General features: G+C 39.4%; 2 protein-coding genes across 10 annotated transcripts in view; one reads left to right on the forward strand and one right to left on the reverse strand.

Annotated features, from left to right (window-relative positions):
- On the forward strand, window positions 1–17101 carry MAP3K19 (mitogen-activated protein kinase kinase kinase 19). The gene is given in 16 exon segments (XM_042040455.1): window positions 1–5; window positions 1142–1212; window positions 1694–1781; window positions 2594–2844; window positions 3439–3482; window positions 5591–5624; window positions 5627–6229; window positions 6232–7475; window positions 7477–7971; window positions 10058–10173; window positions 10175–10205; window positions 10419–10497; window positions 10500–10844; window positions 10847–10922; window positions 10924–11076; window positions 12044–17101. Coding segments are annotated over 16 exon segments (3702 nt in total). The 3' UTR covers window positions 12111–17101.
- CCNT2 (cyclin T2) overlaps window positions 13600–17869 on the reverse strand; it is a 26168-nt gene continuing 21898 nt past the window's right edge. For 7 of the 9 annotated variants that reach the window (XM_042041364.1, XM_042041366.1, XM_042041371.1 and 4 more), the window contains one exon: window positions 13600–17869. This exon is cut by the window's right edge. Coding sequence is in view for 1 of the 9 variants with exons in the window: in XM_042041367.1 (XP_041897301.1) it covers window positions 13894–13916 (23 nt within the window). In the remaining 8 variants the exon portion in view is untranslated. The other 2 variants (XM_042041365.1, XM_042041367.1) reach the window with 1 other exon arrangement.

Raw genomic sequence — 17869 nt, forward strand, 5'->3', positions numbered from 1 at the left:
ATGGTGTAAACTCAACAGCCCCGCGTACTCGGAGCTGCCTGCAGAGGCGACTGCCTCTGGAATGACTTCAGTGTGCTCCGCACTCTGGGAAACAGCCGAAAATAAAATCAAAGTGTGTGTAATTGCTGCCGAATTCCTCGCTGCCCAGCAAAGGAAGGTAGCTGCGAGCAGAAAATGCTCTGTAACTTCCCTTTGGGTTGCTGTGCCTCTTTCACTCTTTGCTGCTGAAGAACCAGGTTAAGATTTATTTATGCCTTTTTACAGAGCAGCCCCTGTTATTATTTTGAAGGGGTTTTTTGTGTATCCAAAAAAAAATGGAAAGTTTGTAGAAGTTCACCATCTGACTCTTAACAGGCGAACCTAATGGGATGAACATTGTAATGGATTATCTGGCCTTTAGCATGAGACATCGAGAGTGCTGGCTGCTCTAGCTACTTCTATAGCTAATTCCACTGTCTTAATTTGTATTCTTGTCACTTGAAAAATTGAAGTTCACTATGTTTTTCAGGAGGACACCCAAATAGATCAAAATTATTAACTGGGATTAATTTTAAGAATTAGCTTTCTGGAATTTCAAAACTCGCAATCCTTTGACTTAACCCTCTCATGTTTCTTCTTTATGAGTCTGCACTTTGGAATTGTTCAGTGTTTTTTATGCCACTGTCATCTTACGGTATTGCTAGAGTTGGAGTTTAATCTTGGAAAAGAGGGTTAATGTTTTTATAATTATGAAGCAGCTCCCAGCACACTCACCACAGCCGAGAACAGGACTGACTGTAAACAAGGGTCAGCATTACCCACACACAGCTGTATTGACCAGGAGGGTGACAGCCAGCTCCTTTCCCACAGTTATTGCTATTAGTCATGGGAAAGATGCATTACAATCTTCTAATTAAGAGTAAAACCCTTTCAAGTCAAATTCAACATAGCATATGTTGTGGTTTTAGCTCTAAAAACGTTCTGAACTCTTTGGTTCTGTGCATTCACAGGAAAGGGCATTAGATGCTAAATCACAGTACTTTTAATAATTTTAAGTACTTCAAAAATGTTTTTATCTTACTTTTGTCTCTTAAATAATGAAACATAAATTAACGTGTTGTATACATGAATTGGAAATCAACTAACAAAATATTCTTTTCAGGTTTCTGGGCCTTAATACTTTTAAGGACAATATGTCTGACAACCAACAAAATAAGAGGAGAAACAAAAAAGGTAGTCTAACCCAAAATTTATGTGTTTAAAGTGTAAAATGCAGATCTGAAGCTGGAAAAACTACAGTAACAACTTGAAATCTGGCTATTTGTCAAAACCTAGCAACCATAACAAAATACGAAATCGAATTCAGAGTTACTTTCCACCTTTGTAAAGGCCTGAGATTTGTTTTGGTTTCATATTTTTAAATGCTCTGCTTCTGTCAATATTTGTCTTCTATTTCTCTTCCCCTGAGATTTTTTTTTTAGATATTCTTTGTTTTTATAGTGCATTGAATTAATAAACTTACCAAAGAAATAAAAAGAATTCAATAAATTTTAAAAATTTGTCAAGTGTAACTTACTCGTGTTTCTTTTTCTGATAGTTATTCCCGGTACTTCTTTATAATAATATTTTAATGCCGCAAAGTAACTGCAGTTGCAATGTGTTCCTGGTCATTGAATTAAACTGCTTTTATGCAAATATTGATGTATTGCTGCAGGTTGTGGAAGTGTTGTTGCTTTTCAGAATGCAGACAATATAATGGGAGAAATTCATCAGTCAGACAAAGCGCTAGGAAAAACCAGCAAGTACAAGAAGTATCAGTATTTAATTTGCACTTGGGTATGCACAAATGGGAACAAAGAAGGTAGTGGTCTGAATAAGAAAAATATTTCCTTAGACAATATGTTCTAGACAATACATACAGCTCTATGTGTTGTGCAGTGTTTATCTCTTCCCAATGTCAATTATTGGCCATTGCTGGCGGCAGGATACTTCATTAGGTGAATAAATTATTTGGTACAATAAAAAAAAATATGGTATATGGTTATTTGACTTATTAAACCCAGACAATTATCTTGCATACACCTTTAAGATTGACTTAGACTGTACTTTTGTTCCTCTTTTCTGTCACAGTATTTATCTTTTTCCATGTTTTTCATTCTTCAGAAAACAGGTGGCAGAAATCTGAGGCTTGTCCACACAGCCTCTGTTTTTTCAGGCAGACCATAGCTTATTCTGTAAGTATCAAAGGCGCATCGGATCTTCAGAATTCTTCTGACACACTCTCCTGATGATTCATTAAAACTACACACTGGAAGCAATCAATTCTTGTCAAAAAGGGGAAGGTGAACGATTTGTTTTCCCATTCCTGTTGTGGCTTGGTTAACGTTTTTTGTCATTTGTTCTCACGTGTAGTCAATCTCTGCATTGAAGTCAGATATTTCCAGGGAGGGTGAGGGAGTCACAACTTCACAGATAAATAAAGGAAAGATACTTTGGCATTCTGGGATCTTACAAACCTCTTGGTCACATTATTCACCAGTCATATGATTGATTGCACTGGCTCCTTCCAGTTATTTTTGCTCTGTATTTTGGGTTTTCTTGTTTTGCCTTTTAGCCAAATAGCATCAACATCCAGGGCATGGCCAGACCAACAAGTGGCATGTTTTCCAAGTAAAAATCAGATAGCATTACCCAGGAGACATCACACTTCTTTACCTTTCTTCTCAAAGAAAGAGAACACGGGATGTGTCTTTGACTTCAGCTTTCTGCTACAGACCTCATGCCCAGAGTCTAACATTTCAACATCATTTATGGAGTTAGATACCTTCCAGATAATAAAAGCACAAAGTAAGTTTAAATTTAAAAGTCACAAATTTTATATAAAGTTATATATTGGTTATCATATTAGAGGGCAAAGTCTTAGAAGTCCTTTTCCTTTAAAGTTGCCTTTATGTCTTTTGCCTTCTTCACAGAGACTTCAGCCATGTCAATCCTCTTTTTTAATTATATGTTTGTGTGTGTGTTGGCAGAATGAAAGAGATAAAGAGAAGCAATGACAAACCATTCCTGGTACTCTGTGTTATGAAACTGAGCCCACAAATGTGGAGTGTAATTCTCTGTTCCTGGAGTGATGATATCTCTTGCACTTTCTCCCTCATACTGGCAATACTGTAGTTAGCAAACATCTACAATTGAAAAGTATTTCTTTAGATTATCAGTGTCAAAATATTTTACAATGACAGTATTTTATAATTTTCTATAGCAAATGGAATTGTGAAGTTCAGTATCATAATTAAATTTCAACCTACAACTTTTTTCTGCTCTGCAGATCTATAGTACAGTCCTGCAACCACAGACAGATCCTCAATCCCCTGAACACTACAATTTGAAATTGATTTATAAATGTGAATTGTAGTCTAAGAACATCAAATTAATATTTCATTTGTTTTGATTTTTAAGGGTTAAATGTAACAATGCTAAAAACCAGGAACAAGAGATCTGAGGTAAGAGGACATTATGTATAAAATGATCACTGACAAAAGTATTATATCCTTTCAAAATCTTAAAAATAGAAATACAGAAGTGGTGGAGGTAGTTTGCTTAGTCTCAGGTGGGTTTTTTTAAAGAATGTGAAGTATTTTTACGTTTATTTCACATTTTACATTTATTTGTGTGTCAGCAAATCTTCAGATGTATATCTACAATTTGCCAGTAAGATGTTACATCAGGGATTTTTGGAGAGAAAAGTTCAAAAATGTATAAAACCCTTTAAAATAGAAATATATAAGTTAATTAAAATGTGCATCCTATATGTTAAACAAATTAGATGTCTAGTTTTGCCAAAAACCCCAACACTTCTTTTAAATGGTAATTTAAAATTGAAGCTGAATTCTAAAATAGTTTTGATATTAGATGATTGATGAAATTTACTGTGTTATCAAATAAAAAATAATCTCTTAGGATTAAACATATTTGACACGAGATTTTGTGTAAAGTGTAAATAGCATTAGACAAAACTTTTGTACTTTGAAACAAGCTCACAATTTTACATCTCAATGCTTCACAGCATTTCAAATATACTGTACTTAGAAAAAAGAGAATTTGGCCTTTGTGTATTTTAATTAATAGCATTTTGTACAAAAGACTCAACTCATTGAATCAGATGTAAACTTTAGTGACCACATCACAGAATACAACTGTTCACAGGAAAAAATGAAGTACAGAAGTAGGAGCAAGAGTTCTGACAAAGGATTACAAAAAGGGTTATGGAAAAAAACATTTCAAATGGAGGAAAATATTTAAGAAAAATAATTTAGCTGACCTCAGTGTGGTTTTATACAGCTTCATTTCATGTCTTGGGCTCTGGTAGTTTCTGGAGGTGTATCCTTTGGGATAAACTGAGCATTCATATTAATGCCATGGAGGCTAGACAAAGCCTTCAGAACTGTGAATTTTAAACCAACACATTGCTTTTCCTGGCATGTTCAAACCTTGATTTGCCCTTGGAATGCAAACAAAAATTTCCTGCAGGTTGCAAACTGATGTTGAATATAGACATGCAAATGAGCACTCAGACTGTGTGATTATTTCTATTGCATTTCTATTTCTATTGCATTCATTTGCATAAAAATATTCATTTCCTGTAAAATAAAGAACAGAAATACTTTTGTCAGAAAATTATTCTCACTGTTCATCTGAATAGTCAAAACAAAGTATTCAGTTTTCTCTGATCTGTACTCCTTCAAATGTACGTGGTACCTTTCAACTAATGTGATGGGAAGAGAAGGAAGAAGGGAGGAATAATAAAACATATCCCTGACCCAACAGACTTCTGTGTCAGCTGCCTTTGGTTTTATCCATTTCACTTCACTGAAACTCGAGTGCAGACTGTGCTGTCTTCCAATGTACCTAAAACTGAGCTAAATCTGTGGCCATTTAACATGGTTTATGGATCTATATGTTTAGATTTAATATAATGTATCCTAAAGTCTATAAATAATTTTTTAGAATTGTTTTCTCCAGGGATGCAGTAGCATTTTGTTATAATGGTCTAGTTTTCCTTTTGAAAAATTGCTTACATGAGTTCTAGTTCCATTGGGAATATAATTAATGGTGTCAGCACACATTGAGGGTTACATAAAAAGACTTTAAATGCCAGCATTAGAGTGGTGCTATCATTCAGGGAGAGTGTGCATTGTGAATGAGAATCTCCAGCCCATGAAGGCACTGACTTTGAATTCCTGTAGCAAACATGTGAAGTGCCATAAGACAGAGTTAATAACTGACAAGAGGATTTGTATATGTGGACAAAACTTACTGTTTTTAAATCATGGAGAATGACTTGTGCCTTAAAGCAAAAGGCCCCACTTTCTGTACTACGAAATACTTAGAAATAGTTCTGGATGTGAGAAAATTAATGTACTTAATGTGAGAAAAATCATGTATTTTCTCAGGAGTTTGACATTACACTTCATAATAGATTTAATATAGGAATATATAAAAGAATAATAGTTTTCTATTTTTTTTCTTAGTCTACTTGGTTCTTATTGATTAGATTTTACCTGTATCTGTGGTGTAGCACATTATTAATGTTTTTTTATGGAAATTACAGTTTCATTTGCCACCACTGACATGTCAGCCTGTAAGAACGAGGATGATATTGCCAATGAAAGCAGCAACATCAGAAATATTTTAAATATTATGAACTCTATTCCTCAGTCTGTAAAGCCAGTTACTAAATTTTATCAGTATCAGTTAGACAACCTATTAAAAAGGCACGCTGAAAAGTCATCAGAATTGATCACGGCCACAATTTCTGATACATTCATGCCAGTGAAAGACCTGTACTACTTTAGCATGAGTAACTGTGGTAAGTACCCCAACAAGAAGAAGGAAGAAATCCAAAGCCATTTAAAATGGAGGGAAGCTGATGTAGCAATCCACACTGAGAATAAGGACCTGGTGAAATTCTGGTGGTCAGTGATTTGTGAGAACATCGATCTTCTGACCCAAGCCAGGTTCTGTGATGAGAGTCATCCCCAGTTGAGCTCAAGGAATGCTCTGGTGAACTGTGGCATATTTACAGCTCAGACAACATTTACAGTGTCAAGCAACAGCGATGCCTCAAGAGCTGGCAAAAAACAAAACAGAGCAGAGAATTGCTGTAGCACTGGTCTGGAAGAAGGAAATGCTACAGAGAGGATACTGGATTATAAACCACCTGAAGATGCTGAGAGTGCCAACTTTGTGCTTTACAATCATACCAAGGCTTAGAAGATAATTCAGTAATTCCCAGAGTAGAAGTTAAAGATCCCTCTGGAAAACAGTCAGAAAATCAAGTCTGTATCTCTGAATCTGAAAAAGAAAAAGAAGCAATGTCAGAAGCAACTTCAGAAGACCAAAACAAGCTTGTAGCTGTTGTTCATGTTACAGTTTCTGAACAAGAGCCAGCTAGGGAACCACACACTGCTGAACAACCTGCCACAAAAAAGGGTGGTGTCTGTACCCTGCCTCCTCATGTTACTCAGAGCCTCAATATTCTTGCTCACAAAGAAAATGACAAAAATAAAATAAAGATGAATAGGAATAAATATTCATCAAAATCTAAAATTAATAACAAGGTTAAAGTATCTGAAGACTTAATTGCTTCTGATGAGGCTACCACAAAATATAATGCCAAGAGTCAGATTTTTCCATCTTTGGAACGGACAAAAGTGAAAGCTGAGACTTCCATGAAGTGTCATAAAAAAACCACTCAAGGAGACAAAGGCCATGTTGCTCAGAGTGCTCAGAAAATTAAAAAGCAAAGTTGCTCCTGCAGTTGCAAAAATTCAGCTGTCTTAAAGAAACATGTTACTCCACTTTGTCTGCCACGTGCACCCTCTGCTTCAGATTTTGTAGATCTGAAATACACTGACATGTTCAAAATAATAAATTCAGATGACCAAGGCCCAGGTATTTACGAAATGTTTGGAACTCCTGTCCATTCCCGCATGCGTGACCTTGCTCAACACGAGGGCAGGTTTTATAAAGGTGTTTATTCTGCTCCGTCAGGGAGATGCACCTGTAGATTTGCCTGCAGTAAAGGGGGAGAGAGCAGCAGAGTCAGAAACACACAAAAGAAAACACATTCCAAGCCAAAGAAGACCATACCTGGCACTAAACAAAAGCAGAAAGGCTTAATCACAAAGGACAGAAGGACCAAGTTGAGTGACAGCAACACAGAGCGAGATAATGTAACAACTTCTGGCTTGGATTTTCAAACAAATGCCTTGAGTAGCACAACATTGTTTCACGGAGACACGGATCATCAGCTCACATTTTTAGAAGAGCTTTCGCAGTCAACTAAGCAAAATGAAATTTTTTTAAGTTCAAACCTATCAACTATTAAAGAAGTTTCTTCAGAGCAGTCGTTAGACAGCCAGGATAAATCCAGCCATCAGAGAGCTGCTGCCTGCAGCCATGATCTCCTTCAGTTCAGTGATAAAAGACTGCAGAGGATGTGTTGCTCCAAGTGGCAGTCTGGTAACAGCAGAGCAGAACATCTGTGTGCGCCAGTGCAGGGGGGATATGGATGGTGGCAAACGCCTGGAATCAGACCAGGACTCCAAGTCTGTCAATAAATGTGAATTGCCCTTTTCAGATAGACTGGAATGCCAATCCCCCATAAAAATACTAGATCACAGTTGGGCAAACACACCTCTAAACAGTGGTTTGGTAAATGAATTGACTCAATCTTCAGTGATTTGGACAAAAAGTGCCAAAAGCCCCAGTTTCCAGACAAGTCAAAACATTTTCTCCTGGTCAGATACTAGGGATGTGACTGATGAGTTGCTTTGTTGTCTGGCCAAAGAATTGCTAATGCTTGAAGAAAAAGACATCAACTCTTCAGGACCAAAACATACGTGTTCTAAAATGCAAAACACACAGAGTGAAGAAGAGGAAAATACGAGGAATGGAGATGGAGCAATAATAAATAGTGCTCTAGAAAAGGTAAAAGTAATTTCTTCTTGTAACTTGCCTTTGAGTTATGCTTCACACAAGTTTGGATGAAAGATGGGAAATACGTGCTTATTAAAGAGATTTATCAAGTCTCTTTCCCTTGGGCCAGCTGCCCACTGATTCTTCCAGTGTTCTGTTGAATATATCTGTGTTAGAGGCTGCAAGCCGGAAGGTACTAAGGCATGACAAGAATAGCTGCCAAAGCTTATATAAATTGAGAAATTGTAGTGAATAAAGGGAATAGGCTATTTTAATTGAAGAGTTTGTATAAAAAGGTTTCGGGTAAGGCAAGAGCTGGAGATCTGGACAGCTAGGGGATATGAAAAGACACTACAATTAGTCCCTGTCTATCTAAAAGGGGCAACTATTTTGAATCTCTGAGTGCAACCAGATACTTTTATAGGTATGAACTACAAGTATTGGTTTATCAGACTTATCCTGTTTAATTAATGCTTAATCAAAACTTGGAGCTCAGAAGGCTCACATTTTGACCCCCAAGTCAGCTAAATGCCTTCACATATTAAGGTGTTTCTCTACCAGAACTGCTTCTCCTTGGTCCTGTTAGCTCTGTGTCTATTTAAATTACAAATCTATAAGGAAATTTCTTTCACTATGTATTGATACACTCCCTTGTGCTTCTGCAGACACAGGTGCCAATTACAGCTCCACTCTCACTTTCCCAAGGGAGATCCACGGCAAGATGGGGTAATTATTGCCATCTTTCTGAAGCAGTCTCTTCTTCCTGGGAAGTCATGGCCCTGTTATTTTCATCAGACCTGTGTTAGGTGTGTTAGTTAGAGCATGATGATAGCCTTATTCACCCTTCAGCTTAGCAAACTGTACCTATGAGACCAAAAAAAAGATTACATCCTGCTCTTTTAAGTGCTCCTTCTGTCCTGGTGTCTATGGAAGAAGATGCCATGCTGTAATCTTCTGGTTATGCACTGTTGTGATGTATACTTGAAAATATTTATACAATTTTACCTACTATAGCAGCTGTATCAATGACCAGGGAAATATATATATATATATAAAAATCTATAAGGCAAAGTCATGTCAGGAAAAATTACTCCAGAGAAGCGGCGCTCTTGGATCATTTGGGTTTTCTCAGCGCATTAACCGCCAGTTCCCTCTTAAGAGTTACCTTGCTATCACCAGGCTTAGATGTTATAGTCCACTCCTTTTCCAGGAATGTGAAGACCCCCCCCCAGGTCCTTCCCAAACTGTCACCCGAACTACAGACATTCCACAGCATTACATTACAGAACCTCGGCAAAGCTTTTCTAACATTAAGGAACATGAAAAAAACCAACATCACAATCCATTCCTAACGATGATGGAACATGCAAAAAGCCAACATCACGATACCGTTCAGAGCAGAGGGACCAGCGGTGATGCGGCCCGCCCGCGGAGGGGTCGGCGCTCATGCGCATGCGCGGGCGGAGTGATCCGCCAGCAGGGACTATTTGTGATGCGGTCCTGCCCTCGGAGGGATTATCGGTGATGCGGCTCCCCTGCCCGCGCATGCGCACTCAGCGCCGCACCCCACCCATCTGCGCACGCGCAAGGATCCGCGCACGCGCACCTGCCAAAACGCGCTTCCCTCTGCAATTTGAAGGAAAGTTGAAGAAAAAGGACAGTTTCATCAAAGTTGAAGAAAATCACGAGACAGCAGCACAAAGGCCGCTACGGCCGGCTGCTCCGGCACAGAGACAAAGGCTCACCTTTACACCCAAAAGATCGCCTTTAACAGCGAGCTCCCCCCGCCAGCTCCCAATCCCAGCCCGCCTGCCCGGGCACGGTTTCTTTCGGACCGGGGCTGCATTTCCATCCCCCGCTCTGGGAGTCACCAGGTGCGCTAGGAACGAGCCGATCCCGCTCTCCGAGACACAAGGGCTTGCTCCAGGACACTGCTCCTGTTCCTCTGTTCCAGCCACTCTGCTCTCCCCAAAACACCATTTCCTCGGAGCTCCTCTGAAACTGCATCTCAATGGAGACCGAGGAGAAGATGTAAGGTCCAAATGAAGTCTGTCTTTTCCTCTCCACTTTCTCCCTACTCTGACCATCGTCTTTCCAGCAGAGTTACAATAAAGCCTTTTTGGCTTCAAATGAAGAAAGTGGCCTTCTAAAGTTTGATGAATCTACTAAATTACCAGGAAGCAGTTTAGCTAACAAATATCCTTTTATGTGGACGAGAAGTCCTTGGAAAGGGAGCCTATGGCACGGTAAGTTAATGTCTGAATGTGTTAAAAGAGATTTGCTGGTTGTCATTGAGCTACACCTTATCTAAAAAATCACTGTTGTCTTAACAAGTGGTTACATAGTTTGCATTATACAGTGAGACATGAAACATGACAAACACAAGGATACTATTTAAAATAAGTAAATACTCAAGTTTTATCTTGTGTCTTGCTTAATAAGTGCTGGTTTCACCGTAGGTGTACTGTGGTCTGACAAGCCAGGGGCAGTTAATAGCTGTAAAACAGGTGGTTTTGGATACATCAGATCAACTCACTCCGGAAAGGAGTATCAGAAGTTCCATGAGGAAGTTGATCTTTTGAAGACATTGAAGCATGTCAATATTGTAACTTATTTAGGAACTTGCCTGGGAGATAACATTTTAAGCATTTTCATGGAGTTTGTTCCTGGTGGCTTCATTTCCAGTATTCTGAATCGCTTCGGTCCATTGCCAGAAGTTGTCCTGTGTAAATACACCAAGCAAATTCTACAAGGGGTTGCATATTTACATGACAACTGTGTGGTCCACAGCGACCTCAAAGGCAATAACGTGATGCTCATGCCCAATGGGGTGATAAAGCTGATTGACTTTGGCTGTGCCAGGCGCCTCAGTGGCACCCGCAGCGAGCTGTGCATGGCACTCCCTACTGGAGGGCTCCAGAGGTAATAAATGAGTCTGGCTATGGCAGGAAATCAGACATCTGGAGTGTTTGAGATGGCAACAGGCAAACCACCACTGGCTTCCATGGACAGGGTGGCAGCCATGTTCTACATCGGGGCCCACAGGGGGCTGATGCCTGCCCTGCCCGAGCGCTTCTCCAGTGCTGCAGTGGAGTTTGTGCACGCCTGCTTAACCAGGCATGGGGGCTTTGAACTGGAGAATGAAAGGAAAAATGCTGGTAGTCTGTATTCTAGAGATGGTCCATGGGAGCTTAGCTTATGGTACATATGACTTTATTGTAAATGCATAGGCTTTTCAGCACTTCAGGAAAGCCTTGAGATAAAAGTATATATAAAAGAGCTTTATTCTCTATAAAGCTATAAAAAAGCCCTCACAGATTCTCTTTTTGCAGGCCTTATGCTCATAATTTACTTTCACTGTAATTTTCATGCAGAAACATGGTACCATTGAGTTTTGAACATAATGTTTGATAAATTTCTTTGCTGTACTTTGCTGTTCCAGTATTGTTTGAGTTTGGCCTATGTCAGACAAGTGTTAAGGACAGTATTCTAAATGGAAGAGCTTTCACTTAGTTCTTGTCTTCTGCAGTGGAAAAATCTATTGTCACTGCCAGGATATACAGGACATACATATTTATTTGAAACATAATACTTATTAGAAACATGAAGTTCTCCCTATAAAACCCCAAACCACTAGCATACATCCATTATAAGAATGATTTTTGTGGGTTTTGTTTTGTTTTAAACAAAGCCATGGGCTCCTTAAAACGCATGACATTGTCTGGAGGTGACAGAACAACCTGATTGACAGAGGCTTGAACAGATAATTATCACCCTTCTTAAATACATTTTTGGTGCACCTGAAATAGCCAAATTAGCAGAATTATTCAAAGATTTGCAAGGAATTTAGGAGAATAAGTAATGGTTTCTTTAAAATATTTCAGTTTTAAAATTCATAAATTCCAACAGTCTTTTCCCTTCAAGCCTCCCTTCCTTTTGATCAGCTTTGCCAAAAACCCCCAAAAATTAGTAGTGAATGGACAAATGATAATAATGAAAGGCTAATTTTGCAATTAGATTTTGCAATTACATCACAGACATAGATATTTGTTTTATGTACTGATCTGTGAAACCTTCAATGCAGAGATCAACACGAACGGCCTTCTGCTCTGCAGTTGCTGGACCATCCCTTTGTGAAAGGAAGACAGTGAATTTTTCAAAACTCTTGCCATATGAGTATACATTTTCCATGGAAAAGATTTTCACTTGTGAAAAAACAGACCAGAAGGAACTGGACTTTAAGGTGACAGCAGAAACACTGGAGAGCAGTTGTGTACAAGGAGTCTGTTATTAGGCAGCAATGATTAAAGAGTCCCTGTTCTGCAATGCCTGTGCTCACTGGAGTGGGCACTCCTTCACTGGGAGCACAAGGCCACGTTGTGTTGTATTTGGAGAGTCTTAAAGGGAAAATAAAGTCACCACCACTGGCATGCAACAGGCCAGGTAAGCTGGAATGTCTGTAAAATCCTATGGAAAACAAGCTATGGGCAGAGAGCTCTGCAGGTAACTCCAACTTGGAGATGAGTGATGAGTAATGAATGTGATGATCCCACAGGAACCTCAGACCATCTACTAACATAAAATGTACTGAAGCTTTTATTCAGTCAGGTGGGCTCTTTTATTTAGCTGGATGGGCACTTCAGTTTTTAGCTGGTGTATAAATTTTTTACATGCATAGATGAGTCCTGTGTTCCTGAGGCCCTGTATCTCTGCAAGATACCGTGGTGATAATTACAAGACATAACGAATCTAAACCATGGGACTGCCTCTTTTAAATGGAAAGAGTGCATTTTAGGGACACTTTCAGGTCCCAGAAGGTTGGGGCTGGACCAGAGCCTCTGGAGATGCTCTGGTCCAGCCCCACTGCTCAGAGCAGAGCTGACTGAAGCAGGTTGCTCAGGCCGTTGTACCACTGGCTTTGAGTGTTACTATGGATGGAGACTCCACAGCCACTCCAGGCAACATGCTCCAGTCTTTAACCTGCCTCATGGTAAAAGTGATTTTATGTTTGAAGACTGTCTTATAGGTGAAGTTGTCCTATTGTCCCTTGTCCTGTCTGGCTCTGTCTTCCTTACTGTCCCCATGGGGTGCTGATACTCATTGAAAACCTGAAGTGTTTCTCAGATCACTTGAGTGAGCTCTAGCTGTGATTGGGTGATATGGAACAGTGCCCCCCTGCACTGCAGAAGTCATTGTTAGACTGAGTAGAACTAGCTACTACTAACTGCACAAAGTGAAATAAAATCTAAAAAGCATTATTAAGTATGAATAAAACAAAGCAAAAAGCCCCAGGTATTAGTATTTAGCATGTCCTTTTTCTGATAAGGCTTCTTTCTCTCAGAATGGGGTAAACATTTAGCCTTTGTGAGCACCCAGGCTCCAGGAAGAGAGGCAGTAAAACTCAGCCCTACAACTGTTCGGAGCTGAGCTCTCAAGAGTTCAAGACACTGACTTCAGTGCCAGCAGTAACATGAACATCAGTGTTTTACAAACAGGAAAGAAGGAAGTTCTAAGTTTTATATAAAACCAACTTTCCTCAGAGTACTAAACAGTTACTTAAATAGCTTTCAAACTTTATTTTATTCCCATAGCCTGACTTCAGAGTTAAGTCTAAACTTTATAAAAGCAAAGAGAAATCTGTACTTCTAGCAAAATCCTTTATTAATAGTTTCTGTAGGTATAATGTCACATAACAATGACAGAACATTATGCCGTAATAAGAGAAATCCTAACATCACAGTAATATTCAAAGTTCAAGCAGTTAACAGTCCTTTTTTGAGGAATACCAGTTGGTGCTCATGCCAGACATCCATGGCAACATCATGTTAAAGTATCTTCATGTTAAAGTACCTTGCAGAATAAAGGCAGGAGCCCTGGCATGTGAGCTCAAGTGGGATGTACATAATTCCATGATGTGTACTAATTCTTCCCAGATTAAGGTAGAGTCTTCAACAAAGCTGCAAAGTAAATATGAGGGTTTATTTAGCATGAAATGAAACTGAGATGAGAGTCATAAGCAGGGAAAGAATGGGAATGCTCTAGAATATATAATTAATTAAAGAAAGGTCAGCATTACACACCTCCCTTCTTATGCACATCTTATAAGCAAAACTAACATCTCCTGTTAGAGTTCTCCAATATTAAGGTTACCAGTTATTTGCAATTTGTCATGTTTAATCCAGTTAATTACACTGAAAGTAGTCATTAGAGGTTTGTAAAAGTTGAACCTGAGTTTTTAATCAAAATGTGAAAGCACATTTTTGCTTTTGTTCAACCAGACTTCAAGAATGAGGTGGCAGCTTAAGGCCAGCACTTGCAATAAAGGTATTTCAGCTTAATCAGAGCTGTGCCTGCAGCCCAGCCCAGGGCCCAGCCCAGCTAAACCAAGCCTTGTGTTAGTCTGGGGAGCCTTGGGTCACTTGGCTGAGCCAGTCTGGTGGAGCAGTCTAGAAACAAGTCTAACTTCACATACTTCTTAGTTGGGGAGATCAGAGATTATCCAGATGCCTGATTACAGGTATCCAATGTAACAAGGGGAAAGGGTGTGAAATCCTGAAAACTGCTTTTTTCATGAGACTCTGAGTGACTCAGAGAGCAGGGTCACACTTGCTTCATTATTTACAGTGTAGGAGCAGGGCAAGCCTTGCTGGTTTAAAGACTACAGCCTTCCTTTCTGAAACCAGTAAGAACCCATTACAGTGCATGCAGGCTGCCAAGCTCCTGCTGTGACTGCAGGTTTCCTCAAGATTTGGAGCTTAAATCTCAGAAGCTGAACGCACAGCCCTGTCCTGGTATGGTTGTAGGGGTAGCCTGTGTTTCTTTCACATGGTAAGGTGAGTCATAGCTCACATCTCAGAAGGGAAGGGCCACAGGCAGGCCAACCCAGCTATGTTACACTGGTCTTGGAACTACCACCAGCAATAGGCTGTAAACATTTGCATCTAAAAACACGCACATATCTACCTCTCTTTCCAAGGAGGCAGCCTCTGGTTCCAGAAAACCCATGGTCTCTTGAGATTATTTGGGTTCAAAATTAGTGCTTTTCCACAAAGCTCGGCAGGAACCATTGCCACTTCTACACCACTCCTATCAAACCTCTGGTTCTTGTACACAGGCAAAGACCCAGAGTTTTCCCAAGGAAGGGCTTCCAGGACACACACTCCAGTGCCTTTTCTCCCCTACTTTTCCCTTCCCACAGGGACCTGCACCATGGGACAGCTCAGAAATTTTAAAGGTGTTATCAAAGAACACAATCTGAACTATGGCAACACCAATGTTGCTGTTGCAAGGGCAGGAATATAGGGGAATCAAACCCAAGCACTGCAAGTTTTAAGGTTAAAAATTGGGTTTGGATTTGCTATATCCACTTCAGAACCCAGAGAAACAGTCACATCCAGTAGCAAGGGCAGAGAAGACTCCTGGCACTAATTCTCTCTTTAAGATGTAAGGAGTTAAATACCTTTCAGTCTGGCATAACTTCCAAGGCTCAAGATGTTAATTTTTAGAACTGATTATGTTTATGGGCATTTACATCAAAGTAAAGAAAGCAAACAAAGTATTTTTCCAGTCACCTTCCCTGCAAAACAAGGATTGGGAACCCTTCCCACTAAGGTCTTAGATGCTTGGTGTAGCACTGTCACCCACCCCTCACTGCTAGAAAGAAAAATAATAAAACCCCCTCCACCATCACACCTGGCCAGGCACTACACACTGTCACCACCGTGCACAGGCTCTGCCCCCAAGGTAGAGAGAAGGGGCAGCTTAAGATGGCACAAACTGCCTAGAATTTGCTTTTCAGGTACCAAATACCTGATCAATGTAATGGAAATAAAGGAAACCAGTAAGACTTCAGACTTTCCATCATTCCATTATTTGAGTGATTTGATGAAAACTAGCAAAGTTTTGACAATAACTGAAAGAGGATCTTAGCGTTTACTAACGAAGTTGGAAAAATTAAACATAGGAAAATGGGATCATTTCTGCACAACAGAGGTGAGGTAGGGAATTTTATTGAAAATACTTTTTTTTTTTTTTTACAAGTTCTTAGAAATAAACTTTTTTCTAATCTCACACAAACAGCTGTACCTCAAAAATTCAACTAAGCTATTATGAAACATTTATATTTACAGTTAGCCAAAAGAATATACAGAACTGCCGTGTTATGCAAATAGCCAAGTACCAGCTCACAGTGAGATACATCACTCCAGCATTCCCACCATCAGGAACAGACCAAGATTCAACATACGAAAGAATCTCACTATTCTACAAACCTCATCTCACAAAAAGGAAAGATTTTTAATAGTGTTGTAGCAAGGTATCCACTACAGCATCATTTTACAAATTACATAATTCATATACTCAAATTTATAACAAAAAATCTGTAATAAGTGATGAACAAAGTAATAGTGTTGACTATGAGCCTTTTATTGCATTTATTCAGTCATTCACGTGAGGCTGATGCTGATCCCAATAGTTTTCATTCATTTCCAACACCTCAGCCAGGCTGCAATTCACACCATTCACTAATTTACAGTGGGTTTCAGTCAGGAAAAACTAGTGGCACCTGATTGCATCCCCTCTCCCTCCCTCTCAGTCCTAGGATCACCACATAGAATTCAGTTTCAGACACAAACACACAGACAGTTTTACCTATTTACAATTACATTGAAACCCAAACCCCTTGAGTTTTATGGACATCCTTTACAAAGAAACCAAAACCCACTGTTTGGATCTCAATGTAACATAGCAACATTTTGTCCACCATATTTCACAACTTCCCAGAATCAAAACAGGTAATAGTTTTTTTGTAACAGCACCATAGGAGGAAGGCCTATGCTCTTTTCCAAGGTATATTAGACAGGCACTAGTTACCATCCAGACATTTTAACTCCAGGTTGTGATAGCAACTGCTATATTTACAGTACAATATATTGCTTATCCAGAGTGGCTGTATAAGATGCATTTCCTGGCACAATTATTTAGACAGACACAAAAAGAAAGTACTGTAGTGCTTCAAAGACAAAGACAGTTTCCTGCTATTTCACGAGTCTGCCCAGGCTTTAGTTGAGGACAGTATATAATGCAGATTACATTGGTTACAAATCAGACCCAAGAGTAGCACTGAGATGGAAAGGAAACGGACTATAAAAGGATAGAAAATATTCAACAATGCAGAAGTTTGTAACAAGAAGTTACATCCCAAATGTAGAAAAATAACCAAGTCAGGAGGAATAAGACAGCTTTGGATTTTGTACACGGGCCTTGACTTACGCTAAGATATAGCAGAAAATGCAATCAGGTTTCCATTTAAATATTCCTTAAGTGTAAAAAAAGTATTCATAGCTTAAATAAAACTTATTCAAGTAATTACAAGCGTTTGCATTACTGGAAACAGAGTATTACATAGTAATTGAGATACCTGTAGTTACATCATACAGCAACTACCAACCAGGCTGATACTGAACAGTTTTCTCATTTAAAGCACAGGTGAGTAAATAACTGGAAGGGCAAAGCTGCAGATGTTTATGGGGGACTTACGGAGTTAAACGAGCACTAAGGGAATGAGGCGGCTTCGCAAAAGTTTACTTCACATCATGTTCACTTCTAAGTTAAAAGAAGTCACTGAAAACTGGCTGTTGCTACTATAGATCTACTGAGTTCATGTTGAGGTACTTCAGAGCTTATGGATAGTTGTGAATAAGAACCCAGAAGGTCAGTTCCCTGTTCTGCAGGTGGCTGAGCTGCAGTATTGGCTTTGAGAACACAGCACATTCACACCCATCACTCCTGCAGAGCACAACCCCTGCAAAGAGCTCCCAGGCCTTGCCCTGACACTTGCAGGCAGATTAAATGCATGTAGTGGTTTAACTGGGACACTCAGGGGATTTCCTAACCCCACAGAGCTGAAAAA

This window comes from Corvus kubaryi, unplaced genomic scaffold (genome assembly GCF_017639235.1).
Source record: "Corvus kubaryi isolate FWS band 111438036 unplaced genomic scaffold, C.kubaryi_AGA036_p1.0 37396, whole genome shotgun sequence".
In the NCBI taxonomy this organism is placed as follows: Eukaryota; Metazoa; Chordata; class Aves; order Passeriformes; family Corvidae; genus Corvus; species Corvus kubaryi.